This window comes from Camelus dromedarius, chromosome 32 (assembly GCF_036321535.1).
Source record: "Camelus dromedarius isolate mCamDro1 chromosome 32, mCamDro1.pat, whole genome shotgun sequence".
NCBI classification, from domain to species: Eukaryota; Metazoa; Chordata; class Mammalia; order Artiodactyla; family Camelidae; genus Camelus; species Camelus dromedarius.
This window is the reverse complement of record NC_087467.1, coordinates 22,695,379-22,716,159: the sequence shown is the minus strand read 5'-3', so window position 1 is coordinate 22,716,159 and position 20,781 is coordinate 22,695,379. Positions and strand designations below refer to the sequence as shown.

Here is a 20,781-nt window from a genome sequence, read left to right as displayed (position 1 = left end):
AGAAAGTCTGACCGGGGTGCAGGGCCCTCGGCCTCCCGGTGTCTGTCTGGAGGAAGAGGACCAACACAATCGACCTGAAGTATTTTAGGATGTTCTTTGTGAGGACAGAAACGCTGAATGTGATCTTTTTTTTTTTTTCCCCAAATTGACAGGTGAGAAATGGAACTTTGTAGGGAAAGTACCATATTTTTTTCATTAAAAAATTTTCAACAGCTCTAATTATAATGTATTTTTAAAAATTATTGGCAGTTTTTTTTCTTACTGGAACATAAAGTTGACGTTGTACTTCACAACTGATGGGCTCGAGTATAAATGGTATACGAAAAGAAGAGATTTGCTGAAAACAGACACTTGTACATTTCCCTACAACTTTAAAGAACCGCTTCTGTTTCTAAGCCGGGCCTCTGCGAGGGAGGGCCGGGCCCGCAAGGGCTGTGCGGGGCGCGGTTGCACAGGGGCTGCTCCCAGAGCCTCTGGATGGCCTCGCCCAGTCCCTGCGCTCTGGAGGGGATTTACAAGTCCTGAGGAATGTTCTTAGGATTACGGAAGGTCAGGAGAGGGCTTGGGTTGGCCCCGCCCCAAGGAATCTGCTGACCTGAAGCAAACAGATGCCAGATATTTCTCCAGCAAAGATGGGTTTCTTTGGATCAGTGGAGGACTGCAGTTTGGGTCTGCAGCCCTGGTGAGCCATGTGCAAGTCCCCTGGCCACCAGGGGGGGAGGAAGTCGGGAGGCTGTGGTAAACAGCAGGCAGGGTCCTCGGCTTCTCGTTGGCCGAGAACTCGCCGGAGAGGAGAAGTCCTTCTCCTTCCCGTTGGGCTCCGCGTGGCTGCAGGGCTTGAGGGCTTCCCCTGCCCATCTCCCGACTCTATTTAATTGGAGTCTCTGTTTCTTAATTTTGTACAAACCCAAACAGGGCTCCAGTAGGGTGAACCCAGCCTAGGGTGGGGACTCCAGTTAGCCTCAGGGAAGCTGTGACAAGTCTGAACCAAACCTAGACCCTATGGGACTCCTTGACCCTGGGGATGTCCATCCGAAAGGCCATCCCGTCCCCAGTGAACTTGAGTTCACTGTGGCCACCGGAGGTTAAGTGGTCCTTGGTGCCTGCCTTTGTATGACCCCAGGGTTCCCAGGCACTTGTTGGAGAATCACAACAGTGAAAATGGGGTGAAAATCGAAGGTGGCATCGTGATATACAAGGAAATACCTTTTGTCTCGATGCAAGTTGAAGTTCTCAATGGGCGGGGACAGACTTTTAAAATGCCTTACAGTGTCCTTGGTATTTAGAATGGAGCTTGCTAGGTTGCAGCCAGCTGGATCGTCTAAGTCATTACTTTCGTTTCTGTGCCATTTGACTCTATTACATTAATGTTTTTGTGTTAATTAATTCCACAACTTTTAAGAAAGCGTTCAAATGGAAGGAAAAATCAAATGCAGCAATCATCTGAAACGTCAGTTGTTTTAGCAAGACAATCAAATGATTGTGGATTTGGGGCAATGGGTGTATTCAATTAAAAACCTCACTTCTTTTTGAATAATTATTGAAACTCTCTTCCAAGTCAAAGCCTTTAAATCTTCCCTGCTGAGCAAGGTGCAGTTTCATGTTCGGGCCAGTGAGGAAACATAGTCAAGACACGGGGGCTTCAGCTGAAAACTTTACATATCGATGCATTTTAAATTATCCTTAATTTTCTTAATATAAAATAATAATTAGGAGGTTACTTTATGATGAAAGACTTCATAAGCAAGATACAAAGGCAGGTGATATTATGAGAGAACACCTGTCATGCCTGTAGCTAGCAAAGGTCTGCTCTCCACGGTATGTGAGAGGACAGAAGGATGTGGCTGCGATAAAAGAGGCTGCAAGAAAAACAGAAAATGGTATTTATCAGCAACTCATGAAAGAAGGAGTACAAGTTACCAGTCAGTCCTACAAAAGTAAAATCAAACTTGCTGATAATAAAAATGTACATTAAAAGGATAGCCCCATCCCCCATCTCACCTGTCAAAATATAAATGGTGACATAGACTGATGTGGAGTTGCTGGCGGTGCATCGGGAGAGGGAACGGCGAAATGGAGTTTATGTTTTTCAACTTCTGTGGCAGAGTGTATGGTATTAACTACTGAAATTTAAAATATGCCCATTTTCTCTTCCAAAAGGATGCTAACCTGCAGAAATACTGGCTCAGATGAGCAGAAACGTGTGTCAGACGGTTGAAGGCAGGACTGAGTCCTGCACGCAGTCCAGTGGGCGGGGATTGGTTACGTGAACCACGATGCATGGGGAAACCATGCAGTCTTTTAAGAAAGGAGCACAGTGCACACGCATGTACTGACGTGATAAATGCTTACAAAGGCAGGTTAAAGATTATTGTCAGTGTAACTTTATTGCTTTTGTGAAAAAGAAACGGGTTGTAAGAAAACACACTAAACGTTAACAGTGAGTTCTTGCGAGGAAGGGAATTCAAAGTAGGGGGTGGGGAACTTCCTTTTTACTTTATGGACTTTGTAATGTTGGGAAATTTTATAAGCATTTATACCTTTGTAAGAAAAAATTAGAAAATTGGAAAATAAAGAAACAGAAGAGGAAAAGGTGCCTGGCCTGGCCTGTGTGTTGCTGTCGGAGGCCTCCTGGCTCGGGGCTCGCTCTGCACCAAGTTCGGACCCGACCCCCCCGCACCTTTTCAGGGAGGGCCGGGCCAGGCTCGGCTCAGCTCCCAGGCTCTGCTGCCCCCGCCCCGTTCCACACTCGCAGCAGAGAAGCAGTGTAGACAACAGTGAACAGGATGAACGCGGCTGTGCTGCCCGAAGTGTGTTTCTGGATGTGGAAAGACGTGGCTTTCATGTCCTTTCCACGTTTGCTGACATCTTCTCTGGGCTGCTTCCCAGTTGCTTCCCAGTGTGGAAGCAGGCCCGGCTGCGGGGCAGGGCGTGGCTCGCAGGACGTAGTTCCTTTGCTGACACCTGTTTGCGGAAAGTGATGCAGGAGCCGTTTCCAAGGAAAGGCTGCCGTGTCTCGTGTCCGGCCCTGGACGCAGCCCTCACTCATCCGCTGTTTCTGTCTCACGGTGTCCTGGAGGGAACCCTGGTTGATTTTAGATGATGAATCTTTCTTAGATGAAGTGAGTGAAGATCTCCCAGGTGGGGCCTGGTGGGAGGGGGCAGAGCCAGTTTCCTGTTTCAGATGGTTCTCCCTGAGCTGGTGGGTGACACACTGTCCGGCTTCTCTTCTGACGTCCTCTCTTCCCCAGTTTCGGACACACTTGACTTGAGTGACAGGAGGTGCAGGGAGGGGACAGGGAAGAGACATCAGTTTGAGAAGTGACGTTTTAAAGGTGGCCCACTTCCTGCTCCCCTGGGAAATCCACGCTGGGCCACGGAGCTGGCGTCCTATAGCTCTTCCTTTTGTCGACAGGGAGGCAGAAACCTGGGGGCAGCGAGGTGTGTGTCTCTGGTGGCAGAAGCCAGGCTGGAGCTCAGCAGTCAGGTCCCTGTCTTCTTGCTGTGGCCGCCTCCACCCCCTTGGACAGGGTTCAGCTTAAAAAACCCAGCGAATTCAGAGAAGCCAGTGAAATGGGCTTTGGTAGCAGGACGTGGAAGGTGGGTCCTGGAGCCTCGGGCTGGGTGGACGTGGTCCCTCTCCGTGGAGGCTTCCCTCACACCACGTGAGCCCAGCGCTTCTTACAAGACCCACCGCTGCCCGGCTGCCTTGGGGATTAAAACAGGGCGGAGCTGGCTTGCTGGCTTGGAGGATGCAGACCGTTTCAGGACCACTTTTTATGGCCCTGCATCTCTGGACTCGGGCAAAGCTCTCCCTCCCCACGCGCTTCCGTTCAGCTCGGAAACAAGAAAGGCCTTTTCAGGGCTGACTTTGGAAAGCTTGACTTTTCTCCTCAAGGCATCTGAGTTTCATTTCGAGTTTCTTACTTCAACTGAGGACAAATAAACTGAAGGCCTCACAGAACAGCTGGAGCAGAGTATTATTTTTGGAAGCCTAGGGACCAGCGAAAGGAAAAGGGGGCCGATTCATTCCTGCCTCTGCCCACGTCTGCTGCGAGGGATTTCAGGGCTGTTCAGACCAAACCTTCGGCACTGGTCGATGTCCTGCCTTGGAGTCAGGGGTCCCGTGAAAGGGGGTCACGTCGAGGTTATTTGCTGTTTTATTAAGCACAGCACAGGACATGTCTGTCTCTTTCCCACTCCCGTTTCATTCTTGCTCAGTATGAATAAAACGCTGTTCCCTCGGGTTATGTGACTTTGTTATGTTTTCCGTATGGTGCAGAAATATCCTCGACCACATTTTGAATGAGTTTAAAGATGGGGGGGCCGCGTGGGGGCTGAGCTGGTCGGACTCGGGTCCCCGTGTCTAGCTCAGTGCTGACCACAGGCACGTGACTTGGTCTCACTGGACTTCAGCATCCTCGCTTTTGAGATGAAAGCCACGTAGTTCATACACCAGTGATTCCAAAGCACAGAGCCAGGGCGCTTTCTCTGTGAGTAGCTTGTGTCCCTGTCTGGCAAGGAAGGGGACAGAACTCCTTTCTCGCTGGGCCCAGGAGGGAAGGGACGGGGCTGGTGTCCAGACCTCCGGGGCTGACTAGGTTCAGGCTCTCGTTTGTGAGCCCACGGGGAAGTGGAGTGAGGCTTCCTGTCCGTGGGTCTCTGCCGCAGAGTCGTCTCACCGTGGCCCAGAGAGATGCTGCATCTCTCCCTCATCCGCAGCACAACAGCATCCCTTGGCAGGAACTGGAAGCCACTCCGTGGAGGTCCGAGCGTGGGCAGTGGGCAGGGACCAGAGCGTGCCCCCTCCGTCCAGCCCCGAGTACGAGGCCTGGGACCCGGTCCCGTGGGGGGGTCTCCGATTCCTGGGAAGAGCTGACGGGGGTCCTGAGATGGCGTCCCGCTGAACCATCCCCGTGGTGCTTCCCTTGACGTCTTGTTAAGTGCTTCTAAATTTGCAGACTGATGTTTACAAAGAAGAGACGCTTTTATGAGAACTGGACACTGATCCCAGGCAATGTTTAAAGATATTTTATAATTTATATAGAATAATCTGCTCTTCATCCGGGTCCAGCTTTTCTTTCCTGTTTAGAATTTGTACAGAAAAGTTGAGGAGGGACGTCTTCGTTTTATTAAGGGAAGCAAAAATGCAGCTGGAGTTGAGTGGGAAGGATTGGGGGGCCCGTGGAGGGGGATCGGAGCCAGTGGCAGAAGTGAGTCGATTTTGGGGAGACGCTGGCGTGGGCTGTTACCTCTTGGCTCCTGCCACGTCGGGCCTTGTATTTTGCCAGTAGATTTTTGTTTTTGTTTTTGTTGTTTTTGTTTTTGTTTTTAAATTTTGCGCTGGAATGTAGTCGATTTACAGTGTTAGTTGCAGATGGACAGCATAGTGATTCTGTTACACGCACAGAGGCATTCTTCTTTTCAGATTCTTTCCCAGTATTTGCTGCTACAAGAGGTTGAATGTAGTTCCCTGTTTCTGCTGCTAGATCCTTCAGAGAATGAAGTCGCTTTGTCCACTGAGGCAGCTGGAAAATAGTGGAAAAGTCATCAATCTGGAGCCATTCCATTTGCTCGGCTTCCACTGCTGCACACTTAACGTCCCAACACGTAATACCCGTTTATTGAGTGTTTATGAGGCGCCGGCCTCTGCCAGGTGCTGAGGGTATGGATTTGAACAAAAAAGATCTATTTTTTACCTGCATGGTACTTACAGTCAGAGAAACCTTTTATTTGGCCCACTTATGCTGAAGACATAAAGCTTTTAAAGTCTCTTCTAAGGTAGTTTAAGACGCTGAGCGAATGGATTTGATGAGCAAAGGGAGGTTCAGCTGGGGGCGTCTCCCCGGAGTCTGTAGAAGGAGAGCTTTGTGGGCAAGAGTGTCTGGGACCCGGACTTGACTCTCGCCGTCTGAGAGCATGATCAGAGCAAGCCTGCTTTCTTCCTGCTGAGCTCCCGTGTCTTAAAAAGAAGAAAGTAAAGGGGGTGGGGAGGGGCAGGTTGGCAGTTAGAAGCGTGCACCTCGTGGGGAGCGATGGATTGTTAGGTGCTCTGATGGTGCTGGTGGTTTCAGAGGTGCTTCCATCTCCCAAATCCATGCAGCTGTGAACTCTGAAGTATGTGTGGGTTACTGTACAGAAGTTATACCACAATAAAGGTGTTTAAAAAAAAAGATGAAAAAAAAAAAGATGAAACCATGGTCGGTTATTTTTTTTTAACATTTTTTATTGATTTATAATCATTTTACAATGTTGTATCAAATTCCAGTGTACAGCACTATTTTTCAGTTATACATGAACATATATATATTCATTGTCACATTTTTTTCTCCGTGAGCTACCATAAGATCTTGTGTATATTTCCCTGTGCTACACAGTATAATCTTGTTTATCTATTCTACAATTTTGAAATCCCAGTCTATCCCTTCCCACCCCCTGCCCCCTTGGCAACCACAAGTTTGTATTCTGTGTCTATGAGTCTGTTTCTGTTTTGTATTTATGCTTTGGTTTTTTTTAGATTCCACATATGAGTGATCTCATATGGTGTTTTTCTTTCTCTTTCTGGCTTACTTCACTTAGAATGACATTCTCCAGGAGTATCCATGTTGCTGCAAATGGCGTTATGTTGTCGGTTTTTATGGCTGAGTCGTATTCCGTTGTATAAATGTACCACATCGTCTTTATCCAGTCATTGATTTGAGAGCTGTCGCAGGGTCTTTGCACCCCATCCACGGTGTTTGTCCCGAAGGGTGTTGGCTGGGGACCAGCTGGAGACGTGGGGCTGGGCCGTTGCCCCGAACAGCAGTCCTGTGCTGTGCAGGCCACACGGGGCTTCTGGAAATAGCAGGTCCCCTTAGAGACCGGAGAGAGGAGACACTGTTTTCCTCTAGGCTCTCAACAGTCTGCTCTAGGTGATTATTTTCCCGTGTATCACTGGGAAGCAAGGCTGCCGAAGTTAGCATGTGTCCAGAAATCATCTCTGTTGATCAAACACCTTCCAGACACCAGGTGGCCCTGATCAGCGGCGTTCCGTATTGAAAGCCCCTGGGCGCGTCCTAGGGCTGGCGAGGACGCTGTGGTTTTAGAGAACACCGTGCACCCACATTATAAACCGGTTTTTCTGAGGACATTTTGTAAGGGGAAGGCGAGAGAAAGTGTGGCGTCTGCGCCTTTGTAAAAGGACGTGTGTGCGGGGATTCGGGAGGCTGGAACGGTGGGTTCCGGGGGGCCCCACGCGCCGTGACTTTCTCAGTTCCGATGTTAACGACGTGGGCTCAGTTCCTGCCGGGCGGAGGCTGAATTCATCTGTGGACCTCTTTCCTAGTTTTACAAAATCCCTTTTGTTCATTTTCCCTCAAGATTCCAGGCTGAATCTAGACTGCCCAGTTCAGTCTAGTCTTGGCTGTGAAAAAAAAAAACATGTCTTGATTTTTTTTCTGGGACTTAAAGACAACTTTCAGGACTTCTTATCCTGGTTACAGAAATAACCTATATTGATGCCAGAAAACATGAAAACAGACTGAAATCCGTAAACACAGAAGACAGATCGATCGCGGCTGCATTACTGGGCGACGACCGCGGCTGCTGCTTCCTGACGTCCTGTCACCCTCGCTTTTATCAGCTGACCGTTCAGATATCCCGTCACACTGGTATCTTAATACAGTTGAATCAGATGCTGCTCATCTTTGTAATTTGCTGTAATTATTTAACAGTCTCTTGGTAAAAATTTATCATCAGCATGATTTCAAATGGAAGAAGTTATTCCAAAGTATGGGTTTTTCTGAGTATTCTAAACCATTTCTTATTCTTAGTTCCAGGTCTTTGCTTTTGTCACGAGGACTTGGAATGATGTGGTTCTGATCTTGGACCAGAAGGGTAGGGACCCCCGACAGTAGGGGTAGGGAACTCCAGCAATCTCCATCCTCAGGTCTCTGTCTGCAGCCAGGGTGCCAGGCAGCCTTTGGAAGCTGGCCGTTGAGCCAGCTCTCTGCGTGGACTTGAGCCGCATCCAGGAGCACCTTGTTGCGCCCTCCAAAGGGCCCTTTACTGGAACCCGGGCTGGGGTTCCCTAGCAGCACATGGGAACACGCTGGTCCCCCCTCCCTGCACGGGCAGGGGGCGTGTCCGCTGTAGGGGCTCGTGGAAGTGGACGGAGCGCATTGTCTGGGCCTGAGAGCAGCTCTGACCAGGGACACCTGCTTTGGGACCTTGAGCTGGGACTGCCCTCGGGGATGAGCGTCCTGTTACGAATCACGGTCCCCAGAGCAGCACCGAGGAGGGACGGTGAACAAACCTTCACCCCAGGGAACACCCCGAGGGCTGGGAGGAGGCGACTGCCAACTGCAGCAGCCGTGAACCAGGGCGGACACCTCTGTGGTGCCCATGACGGGCCAGTCCCTCCCGGCACGCCCTGTCCTCGCCAGCCCCCCGGGCCACCCGTGAGAGTGGCAGCGGTTCTCTCCGTGTGCGCCGAGGCCACGGGGGCAGGAAGGTCCCTCCAGATGAGCCGTTGGGCCGGTTTTTGCCTCGGGCTACGTGCCGCTCAGGGGCACGCCTCACTCACGCCCGGGCTCCGAGCTCGCCGCTCCCGCGCTTTTCTCCAGGACGCGCGCGGGGCTCGTTCTCGTGCACCTTCACGCAGAGGCTGGAGAGGGGACGTTTCGTGGGCCCCAGCGCCCCATGCTTGTGGCTTTCTTACCGAATGTCCCTTTCTGTGCAAACGTGGGGGCTGTTTTCAGGAGGACGGGGCCTTGGGCGGACTCTCAAAGGAAGTCAGGACGTGGTTGTGAAACTCTGATTGGAAAGATAAGATGGCTGTGTGTCTATTTTTGCTGCGTATTTATACTTCAAGCCTGTCGGGCAGTCTGCCTGGAAGTAATTGACTTCCCTTGCCCTCTGCCGCTCTCCGCACCCCCTTCAGGTCCGAGACAGGCTTCCCCGCATAGGGTCGGTCCCGCCCGTGGGCGCTGCGAAGCCGTCAGTGGGCGTGGTGTGTCCGCACGCAGGGGTCCCACATTCACTTCCATTTCCAAGCTGAAAGCCCCACGTAATGTCTGTTTTTCATTTTTTTTTTAAACGGGACAGTTTGTGTTTCTCGCTCCCCCCTCTTTGTTTCCTGGTCATTTAATCTGCAGCCCAGCTTGGCAGCCAGCTCATGAAAGGTCAGAGGGGGCTTCTGCAGTCTGTTCCAGGAGCACGGCGCCAGGACAGACGCCCCGTGGTGCAGAGTCGACCTTGGCAGCGGAGCTGGGCAGGAGGCGACTGGCAGAATCTGGGCATCAGGACCTTCTCCTCTCTGGGGGGCTCTGCCCAGCCGGCCAGGCCTTCAAGGCCCGTTTCAGAATTTCCAGCTGGACTCGTGTGTGCACTCCTCTTCCCTGTGATGAGACAGACTTTTGACATCCATTGTCACGATTTAATGGTCCCTCTGACACCAAAGTGCGTGAGGTCCTAGGCTCTCTTGGTAGGACTCATGTGGTCTGGACTTCCATCAGCGCCTGAGGAGCGTCCCCGGGAAGGTGTGGTTGGAAACAACTCAGAGGCACTGCCTACGTCCCCGGGCCCTGTGGGCAGAGAGGAGGGTGTCCTCCCGGTGAGGGCTTTTGCGCAGCATTCGGATCAGATGGACTCTTTGAGGAGAGAGGTGGGCCCTCCAACTGGCCTCGTTCTTTGCCGTCAGCTCCGCGAACCACGTGCGGGTTAGAAAGCTCTGTCACTGACTGAGCTGGGGTTGGCAGGCCCCCAGCGCACAGGGGTGTCCGAGACGCTGGTCGCCGGGCATTGCTCCTTGGATGAGGAACGAATCCCCCGCCCCCCCGCACCCACCCTTTAACCTGAAATTCTCGTCTTTTAAAACAAACTTCAAGAGTTCGGGCCGTCAGATCACTGTACCTCCTTTCCTCATTGTTTCCCACATCCCGGGATGGAAGGGTGCTTGGGGAGGTCGTGGGGCTGTCGGTGACTCAGGACAGAGTCACCAGTCTTATCTCCTGGCGGGGGTGGATGGTTTCTTGAACTTGAGTATGTCTTTTCTGTTGGGGGTGCCTGATCCACCCCTGTGTTTTCCTAGTTCAACCCAAGGTCAGATTTAAGTCTTACTAGGCAGCGTCCCATGTCGAGAATTCTGTTGCCGAGATGAGTTACAATGAGTGAAGCTCTGAGAGCTTTGGGGGCGGATACCAGCCGTTTTGCGAATCCGAGTTGCCTGGAATGCTTTTGGAAAATGCAGTTGTCGAGGTGCTCCTGCTGGAGGTTTGGACTCCGCGGGTGTGGATGGAGCTGTCCTGTGGCGTGTGGCCAGGCGCAAGGCCCACTGACCAGGGGTACACGCGTGCGCGCGCGTCGTGAACAAAGGCAGACTGACAGTTTCTGTGATCGATTGGTAAACAGGACATCAGGAGAGCAGGTCCTGTGATAACTAATAAATAAATAGAATGGAGTGAAATGCGCTTTGGGCAGTTCCCTGGCTGTCCCTGCTCCTGCTGGTCTCGGGGTGCTGGATATTTTCTGCTGCTCCCCCATCACCGGCCGCCCCTGCGGGCCCCGGGAGGCGGCCCCGCCCGCCGCCCCAGTGCGCTCTTCTGCCCTTGGGCTTCCGGGTGGGTGTGGCCAGGCCCGCGGCTTCCGTGCTGAACTTTGTGCCTTCTCGGAGCCCAGACTGATCTGCCTGGTTTGCGTGGCCCCCGGGCTCTGCTAGAACCTTGCGTGACGTGGCCTTCTTTGCTGGTAGCTAAGGAATGACGCCTGCGATGAAGAAAGCAAGTGCCACGTTGACTGAGCTCAAAGAACTGAAAAGCGAGACCTCTCAGGCTTCCCACGGGTCGTCCGTTGACTCCCCGCTGCAGAGGCGAGGGCCTGCTGCTCGGGGGCTTGGTGGGCCTCCCCAGCGCAGCTCTCTGCGGTTAGCATCTGATTTCTGCTTCGTTGCCACCAAGCGGGAGTCAGGCTGTGAGGTTCAGTGTTTGCTAAGGACGGACACGGAAATATTTCCGAAACTTTGTTGTGTAGAAGGTTAACAACTGTCCTTCCACCGCTGGAGGGCCAACCAAAGCCTGTAGAGCCTCTTGTGGTGATGCAGAGTTTGAATTGAATTCATTTGTAAGGAAACAAACAATGGTTAAGACTTGGAGTCTCACGTCACATACTTTTTCCTTCCAAGAGAAGCTCCCTAGAGCGTGACTGCGCTGGGACAGAGAAGGTTCATGATTTAGGAAGCTCTGGTGTTCGTTGCCCCTTGCTGGATGCTCAAGTGGAAATTATTACCCGCTGTTATCCCCGCAGACGCTCCCTTCTCATCCCTCTCTGAGAGTGCTGCTGTAGCCGTGTCATGATGTTGGCCGCATGGAACGTCGCTGAGTGGCCTGTTGGGTGGAAGCCCACGGATGCTTACACCACGGGTCAGATACGAGAGCTTTTCTCGGCCCCCTCCGTCTCTAAGGGCAGCGGAAGCCAGGCCTTTCGTCCCTATATTCATTCTGCACTGTCATCCTGTGCTGGAGATATGGGAGGGACCCTGCTGGGTTCCCGAAGACACGGCTCTTAAGGGACGTACGGTCTGATCAAGAAGGTGACATGTTCACAGGGGGAAATACTACACGGTCACATGGGGCCAAGTCACAAGGGCGATGGGGCCAAAACGTGATGGTAGAGATCCTTTTTTCTTAGATCGGATTTTATTGTAAGATACAAAACATACACATTATTGCATTATTAGATAAGAAGCCACCGTTGTCCCTCCTCCCAGACTCCAGCAGCCTGACATACTCTTACGGAGGTCTGTGCAGAAGGGGGCTGGCAGAGCAGGGGGTGGAGAGCCAGCCGGACTGGGGCTACATCCCGGCGTCACCTTGATCTGGGACGAGTTACCTGTCCTTTCTGAGCCTTCGTTTCCCAAAGGTGGAGGGGATGAAAGACGCCTGCCTCATAGAGCTGTCATACTGCAGGTGGTTTTGTAGCGGGGTGTTCACTGTAGTCGGTTTACAATGTTGGGTCGATTGCTAGTGCGCAGCATCGCATTTCAGTCACACGTGTACATACGTGTATTTGTCTTCACATTCTTTCCCATTATATAACCTAGGTTTTACTGTTTTGTGAGCATCTTTCAGTGTTCACCCCATGAACGACGGTCATTCTCAGAGGCTGCTGTGCCGAGTTCCTGGTGCGGCAGCCCCTGCTGGTCCAGTCCCTTATGCTAGGCAGGTGTGCCTTTTTATTCAGAGAAGATTATATTCTATTGGGTGACGAAGGCTTTCTCTGGGAGGAGACAAACCTTTGAGTGAGGCTGAAGGATGCTTTGGCATTTGGGACCCACCGCTGTGCAGAGGGCACTACAGGCCGGCAGAGAGAGGCAGGGGTTTATTTACTCTCTCAGTAAATATTTACTGAATGCTTACTATGTTTAGAAATGGGAACAGAAACTGGAAATAGAGTGATGAACACGAGAGAGTCTGTGTTCCGACGCGGCTGGGGCCTGGGACAGGCATCTGGGGACTGGCTGGGGTGGGGGTAGGTATGGGGGGCACGTCTGGCGAAGAGCGTTGCTGTCTGAGCTGTCCCGGGGACAGGCGGACAGGGGAAGGGCTGTGCACCTCCCTGTCCCCGCTGAAAATTGACCGAGTGACCTGGCAGTGACATTTGTGGAGGTGACCCAGAGTGACAGAATGTGGTACAAGCCATCCAGCTTAGCCTTGCAATGACTCACGGGTCCTACCTACTTTTTGGAGATAGACTAGGTCACCAAAACAGCTTCACTTTTGGGGACTTCGGGGAAAGTTCAGACACACTGTAGGTCGTCTACTAATCCAGGGCAGAGTGATGCGTCAGGAAAAGTGGAATATCACCCGTGCCTGGAAACGGAGGACACCAGAGACGCCTTCATTTATTGACCAGAAATCAAATGCTCTCTCAGGTCAAGGCCATGAGCTATGAGAACCCCTGTCATCTGTGAGTGTGCTTCTGGTTTGCAAATATGTTCATTTCTCTCTCTCTCTTTTTTAGATTCCACATATAAGTGATACTGGGTGGGAAGGGTGTGGGAAGGGATAAACTGGGAGTTGGAGCTTTGCAGATACTAACAAGTTTCACAGGGTTCTTCTATACAGCACAGGGAACTATATTCAATATCCTGTAGTAACCTACAGTGAAAAAGAATATGAAATGGAATATGTGTATGCATATGTGTGGCTGAGCTATTATGCTGTGCACCAGAAATGGACACAATGTTGTAAACCGACTATATGTCAACGAAACAAAAAAAAAGAAAAGCAAGAACAAAAAAACACCTGTTGTAAGCTTAACCACGTTCCTGGAATTATCATTCTCCAAACAGAGCATCCCACAGGTGATTTTAAAACGATCTCAGTGTTGTGAGGCAGGAGGAGGTGGTGTGTATTGAAAAGAAGGGTGGGGAGAGAGGGCAGAAGGCAGAGGCAGCCGGGAGGGGGTGAGGCTGGGTCCCCTCTGCGTCCCTGCGGTTTGCCCACTGCCAGGAGGGTGTGGTGCCCCACTCCGCCCTCAGGGACACGGACTCGGGGTGCGATCGGCATTTGGAGTGACGAGGAAAGGACCGGACGCACAATCGAAGACCCCGGGTCTGAGCTCCAGCCCGAGCAGCAGCAGGTCTGGTGGGAGCAGCTCACGTTGAGGCGTGAGTCCAGTTTGTCGGTGTTTTGGATGTCGTCTGGGAGCGGGGATCTCACGCTGTGACCAGAGGCTGTTCCCTGTTACTGCAGGATCCTGAGCTTGAACTCCAGACAGGGTTGAGGGCTGCATTTCTGCCGTAAAGGTGTGTCTACTTCTCTGGCACCAGAAATACTTGAAGGCAATCGTGATGGTTCCATGCATGTCAGAGAAGAGGGTGGTGTTCCCAGGAAGAAGCAGGCAGGACGTCCAGAGAAATTTATCAATGCGAAGCAGGCACCTTTCATTCGTCTGCAGCCGTGTCAGCTGTCGGGCAGCGCTGTGTGCTGAGGACGGAGGATGAGGGGCCTCGCCGTCGGTGGCTGAACTCACTCCCTGTGCTAATGCACACATCAGTCCAGGCGCGGTGCTGCCAAGAATAATACAGAATATTCCGAAGCCTCCAGTGAAAGCCTGCGAGAGAAATCTCATTTCACTGAGTTCCTGAAAGAAGGAGACTGTGGCAGGCAGTACACTAATTCTGTTGTTAAAAAGCCTCGCCGCTTACACGAAGCCCACGGAGGGGCCGAGCTGCCCCCGTGTACCCACCTCCTCTTCCTAAGCTGTCAGGTGGCTCGGGGCCAGCGTGTGGGAGGCACGTGGCCGTCAGGGCATAGAGGCCGGCCTTGCAGCGGCTTCTCCTGTTTCTGAAATGAAGATGACGTTTATTCTCTGGTAACACAGTCCTGTGAGCCAGTCCGATTTATTTCAGATTGAACGGTTTGAACCCCCTAACACGTAACCGTTCGGGGGATGTGGAGCCGTCAAGTTCACTGGTTCACCCTGCTGGTTTAGACACACTGATCTCAGCGTAAACGGGGGGCTGACTTCCAAATTTGGAGTCTTTTAAAAAAAATTTTATGGACGTTTAGTCAGTCTACAGTGTTGTGTCGGTTTCTGGCGTTCAGCGCAATGTCCCAGTCGCGCATGTATACACATGCTTTCGTTTTCGTGTTTTTCTCATTGTCAGTTACTACAAGATACTGAGTAGAGTTCCCTGCTCTTTACAGAAGAAGTTTGTTGTTCATCTATTTTATATATAGTAGTTAGTATCTGCAAATCTCAAACTCCCAATGTATCCCTTCCCGCCTCCGCCCCCTCGGTAACCATATGTGTGTTTTCTAGGTCTGTGAGTCTGTTTCTGTTTTGTACCAAATGCGAAATCTTGACGGCATCTTGCAAACAGTAAATCTGTGAATCAGACTTGGCATTAAAAATCTAAGTAAGCATAAATCCAGGAAGGAACTTTGCTTTTTCATCAGGGTCCTGAGCGCTTCTCGTAGGTTGCTGAGGACCAACGATGTAAAACTCACCTGCAGGGAGTTAGTGGTGTGGTAGGGTTTGTATGTATTAGGAACATAAGTTAACTTCCGGGAAAATTACAGAAAAGTAGTGTTAATTAAAAGTAAGGTGGACTTAATAAAGGCCGAGTTAATTAAGAATCAAAAACTGCAATTCTAAACTTAGTGTAAAGTAAACATGAGCGATAATAAGCTCAGTTACTTTAAAAATTTTACCGAGGAAAATGTTTTAAATTATTGAAGATTAATACTCTTTATAGATTAAGGCTTAATTGCGATTAATAATGAAAAAAACCTAAAAGGTGAGACTGCCTTCTACTAGTGATGCACCACAGAGAGGTACAGTGAGCCAGTTTTGTAAATTGGTGAATTACAGAAAAGTGAGTTGGGATTAAGTTAAAAGGTACCTTCCTCACCCGAGAATAAGTGTGTGTATGAAGGCTGCTGAGTGACAGCTAAGGAAATCAGTAAATACCATTAAATACCATGTAAAGACCGAAGTAACTTTCGGTGTCCCAGGCCACAAACACCAACTCTCCTCTTTAAGAGATTAAGAAAGAGCTACTATGAAAAAAAAAAAAAAAACTTCTTCCGGCCCATCTTGAGCATGAGGATTTGCATTTTAAATACGACCGCTTTGTATGGATAAACTTGTAAAATTGTGGAAAATATATTAAAAGGTATTTTTAACGGAGGAAAAAGTTAACGCTGTATTCTTTTAAATTTATTTTACGCAAACTGTGCGGTCGGTCAGGGTGACGTTAGCAAACTCAGTTAAACTTTCCATACTGTTAGAATATCTGATCAGGTGTATACGAAATTAAATAAAATAGGAAAGAGAGTCCTACTTTTTTATAATAATTAAACAGTCAACACAGTTTTCAGCTCGCATGGCAAAAAAATCAAACTAAGGTTTCAGTGGCCATCTGGTCAACGCATATTTTACAGTCTGTACCCCAGTTTGTGGTGGAAAAAAGCAGAAAACTCAGACCAAAGGCTTATATCCTTTACAAACAACTTGCTTTCACCCTATTTTCCCACGGAGTGGCTTAAGAAGTTCGGTACGCTGTGTAGCAGTTATGACTTTCAGCTGATACGATTTGTTCTAAGTTCTAGTCCCTGTCGAAGGCGTTTTCCTTGAGGCTTTACTCTGAAAGTACGTTTTTTTAGCCAACTTGTGTAATGAACTGGATGTGCAATATATATGCCTAGTACGTCCCCCACCCTCTCTGAGGTGTAGCGGACGCACAGCGTTACGTTCACGCACTGATGTGGCGCATTTACGTGTCGCCCACTGGCTACCCAAACACCCCGACGCGCCTTGTCACGTAATTCCCGTGGCTTCCTTGCGATGAGACATTTCTGCTTCTGGAAGCGTGAGAACCACGACTGATGGGTTCCGTGTGCCCCTCGGCGCAGTGAGCCTGTGTTCCTCTCGGGGTGAAAACGCAGGGAGCTCTCTCCACGCGGCAGCACAGTGTCTTCTCGCTGGAAGGGAATTTCGCCCGGGTGTGAACGCTCCCCTGGTGTGTGGTGAGCAGCGGTCCGCCTTTCTGAACGTAGCCGGAGGGACGGTCTGCCGTCATCTCTCTTGAGGAAGCGACTTCTGCAGCTTTCTGAAGGAAGCCCTCGGGACGGGGCTGGTGTGGAGGCCAGAGGCACAGGACGAGGGAGGAGGGCGTCTCGTCTGGACTGGCGGCCGCTCTGCCGCGCCACCGCCTGAGGCCCTGGCACGCTGAGCCGGATGTAAAGCTCAGGAGGGGGCCACGGGGGGCGGCGTCCTGCGCCAGACAGACGACGCGTACGGTGGCTTAGGGGCCCTTTCCTGTCTCGCCGCTCTGATGGCTTCGCCTCCTTCGGAGAAACTTCCCATTGTTGAGTGTCTTCCTGCCGCGCTGTAAGCCCTGTGCAGCTGTGCCTCTTGTCTGTGCTGCTTTTATAACATAAGCGCCGTTTGGAGGTGCATCCTTTCCAGAGCCATCGGGTGCCTCAGAGTGAGAAGGACAAGTATTTAAAGTATGAACAGCCAAAACATTCTAGAATCCCTGAGTGGACAGGCCTGTGGTGTCTCCTGGTCCTGAAGTTGCTTATTCTGAACAGTTTGTGTCTCTGGCAGCTGTAAAGACAGACGAAGTATCTCGAGGGCGTGAAGGGCACTGACAACGCGCTCAGTTGGCGTGGGCGTTCTGAACTTTGGGGCCTGCCCTCTCGAAGGCCGTTCGGAGCAAGGAGCCGTTAGGCTTTGCTGAATAAAGGGTGTGGACAAAGCAGCACATCTTGCTACAAATCCAGCTCTGAGGGCTCCTGCCTTTAATAACGTCTAACATCGCGGCCGTTGCGGATGGTAACGCAGGGGTCTTGATGAATGTCACGCCGCCATCTTAAAATGTTGCATTTGCAAGAGATTTTCCCCTTTTCTCTACTGATTAAACGTGAAGTCATCAGTTTCTCCTCCTTGGAGAGTTTTGCCTATAGTGTGTCACCGCTTTTCACCTTTAGAGAATGAGCTTTGCAGTGAGACCAGCCCCCGGCTCGTGGCCCTACGGCCCTGTTGCCTGTGTGCACTTCCCCGGGCAACCCCTTCTCTCCCAGGGTCTGACTGGGAGCCCGTAGGCCCGGAAGGTCTTCTGTCTGGGGGGTTCCTGTTCTCATTCCTGTGGGGAAACTCCCGTATAACTGTGGATGGTTACTACCAGGCGGGGATGGTGGGAGAGACAGTGCTGCTTTCTTAGCTAAAGCGAAGACTCTTTCCCCTTAGAAACTTGAACTGCATTTTTAAAAACTGTCTGTCAGCAGTAAACTCCTGGATGCAGAGCACGGAGGTCCAGGAGCCGGGACGGCCCAGGAGAGGCATGGGTACCAGACGCTGACGCCTGTTAGGAAGAGCTCTTTGTGGGCTCTGGTGGCTGCAGGTCCCGGAAAAAGCGTCACACTGGGCAGAAGAGCATCCTTTGCCTGTGAGGTTTTCTAGCTCGAAGGCACCTTATTGGCAAGCTCTCAGGCACATTTTGCCCTGGATGGGGTGACTCCCTTGGAGATGGCATTCCGAGTCTCTGTGAGCTCAGTGACTCCTGGGTACAGCCTCACACGTAAAGTCAAGCAGAAAACTCAGCAATTAGGGCACTGTGATCTATCAAACTGGATAATTTCGGGCCAAAATAAATGGCAGTGGGTTTTTATAAGTGGCTTGATTTTTTTCTTTACGTTTGGGTATTCACCACCTACAGCTCCAGATGAATTTCCCAAACACTCAGCAGCTTGAAGCAGCAAACTCCATCTCCAGGTTTCTGGGAGCCAGGGCCCCGTGAGGCTCTCCCGGCTGCAGTCAAGGCTGGACAGGATGCAGTCTCGGGAGGATCTTTAGTGCTAACAGTCATGCACGTGAGCTCTGCTTTCTCTTTACCAGGAACTCACTGAACGCGGTCATTTTGCTGCACAATGCACGTTAGCACGAAGACACCCTGAAACTACTCACATGCCCGTCGGCTGCTGGGGCCTGGCACCTGGCTGGAGACCTCAGTGCCTTCCCACGTGGGCCTTCCTTGGGACAGCTCACAGACTGGCAGGTGCTTCTCAAGGAGCAAGGGGCACCAGGGAGGAAGCCACCAAGGCCTCCCAGCACTTTCAGCGTCACTGGTCACTGGCAGTGCATCCCGGGGTCCAGCCCACACTTAGGGGTCACACGTGGGGACCGTGTAGAGGCCACCCACACCCTGGCTCCACCTTGCCCCTTCTCGAGCATCTTGGACTTTGTTAGAGATAAGGATAATAAAGGTGGTACCCGGAGAACCCCACAGTGGTCTCTCCCCCTCGTTCCCCACAGTGAGTCCCCGGGATTTCCTTGGGGTGTGCATCCCCACCGGGCATGGTGTGGAGCCTTACAGAACGAGGTTGTAAATCCAGCACGGACACACAAACCCTGTGGGAGGAAGGCTCTTGTCCCCGAGCCCTTGACAGTGGCCCGGGGATGAGGCCGACAGGTGAGGAGGGGCCCCGCCAGGCCCCCCACGGCCGTGCCCCCTGCCCGTGCTGCTTCTCCCCTGGAGAGAGGGGGAAATGACAGCATCGTGGAAGCAGGGAGTTGGGGTTAGTACATGAAGGGCACACGGAGGGCTTGACGCAGGCCCAGCGCTGGCCTGAGCTGCTGCTGACGGAAACTGACAGCAGGCAGGTGCCCGGGCTCATCAGCCTGAGACCCCATCCCTCCTCCGCGGTCCCGACGTCCTTCCCGAGGGTCCAGGACAAAGCCCTCCCTCTGTCGTACTGAAGTTCCTTTGTGGAGAAAATGAACTTACCCGGCTTTGCTCTGCTCTGTCCTAAATTCTCTGTTGCTTTTAAAATTTCGCACCTGCCAGTTTTCCCCTCCCCACCTGGCCCCACGTGGAGGCAGCGGCCAGGGCAGGGCCCCATCTTCCGTCCCCCTTACTGCTCTTGTCTCAGGGGATCCCCCCTCCCGTCTCTGCTCCCGCTGCCCCCTGAGTGAGTCCGGCAGGGCTGAGTCCCCCCATCTGAGTCCGTGAATGCGTCTCCAGGTGAACTAATCACTTTGTCCTTGAATGCCTTACTTTCCTCCGTGGCGGGGACCCTTGTCCTCACCTGGTCATCTCTCTCCACATCTCTCCACACTCGTTGTACAAAACGCCTTTTTATTCTGCCTGCCGCTCCTGAAGTTCCGGGTCTTGGCTGTTCAGTACATTGGTTTTTAGCCGCTATAAGGTGCTCATTTTTCCCTTCGAGGAACGGGCACGGCGTCTTCTCCCGTCTGGGAACGAGGCTGCTCACAACTGCCCGTGGTTTTGAGGGCGTCCTGGGTGTAGGACTGCTCGCCAAGCCTTTCAGACCTTTGCTCCTCATAATGAGCCCCCGAGTTGGAGACCGTTATTATACCCACTTCTCAGATGAGGAAAGGGGAGGTTGAGGGGCAGGCAGGGAGCACGTCCCTGGGCTTCCCTGCTTCCCTTGAGACGAGGGACACAGAGGAAGGGGCCTGAGCCACCTCCTAGCTGGGGGCCCAGGTGAGCGAGTGCGTCTCTGAGCCTGAGACCCCATCCTTACAAAACGGGGACGAGTGAGGTGACTGGGGTCAGTACGGCCAGAGAGCACCGGAGAGATACTTTTCTTCCCTTTCCTTCCCCTTCGGCCATATCTCTTCTTCCATCCACAGCCCGACCCGGACGTGTCAAACCCGCACCGCCCCGCTGCCCTGTTTCCGCCGCCGTTTTAAGCTGCCCGGTTGATCTGTGACTTGTTCTGGCCTTCGGGGATGGACCGGGCTCGGCTGGACTCCCGGGGCGGGGCCCGCGCGTGGCAGCCGCGCTCCCCACCGCGCGGCGCCGGGCGCGGAGCGGCGCTGGGTCCCGGCCCGGGCTGGGGCGGGCGGGGCGCACCCCGGACGCGCGGCCGCACTAACGCCTCTCTCTCTCCCCGCAGCCTGCGCCTTCCGCTACAATGGGTTCTCCTTCGTCTACCTCATCTACCTCCTGCTCATCCCGCTCTTCTCCGAACCGACCAGGGCGACGATGCAAGGTAGGAGGCGCCGCCCCTCGGCCCCGCGCGCGCGCTGTCTGGCGGGAGAGGTGCCGTGGGCACCGCGGGCCTGCCGGCCGCCGGGGAGGCGGTGGCGGCGGCGGGCTCGCAGGTCGGCCGAGCCCTGTCACGTGCGCCCCAGTCAAGCGCTGAGTGAGAGTGAGGGGGCTGTGGTTTCCCCAGCGTGTTCCTGCAAACCTTTAGATCCCTTTCCTGCTGCCGTCCGAGAACCTGGAGGCACAGGAAGGAACAGTGGCGCGTTTGCCGAGGCTCGGAC

The 20,781-nt window shown here is 52.4% G+C and overlaps 1 protein-coding gene across 7 annotated transcripts in view; it reads left to right on the top strand.

Annotated features, from left to right (window-relative positions):
- PIEZO2 (piezo type mechanosensitive ion channel component 2) overlaps positions 1 to 20,781 on the top strand; it is a 281,019-nt gene that overhangs the window by 32,083 nt on the left and 228,155 nt on the right. For all 7 annotated transcript variants that reach the window (XM_031439202.2, XM_031439203.2, XM_031439201.2 and 4 more), the window contains exon 2: positions 20,409 to 20,504. In XM_031439202.2, the coding sequence (XP_031295062.2) occupies positions 20,409 to 20,504 (96 nt within the window). The remainder of the gene's footprint in view (positions 1 to 20,408; positions 20,505 to 20,781) is intronic.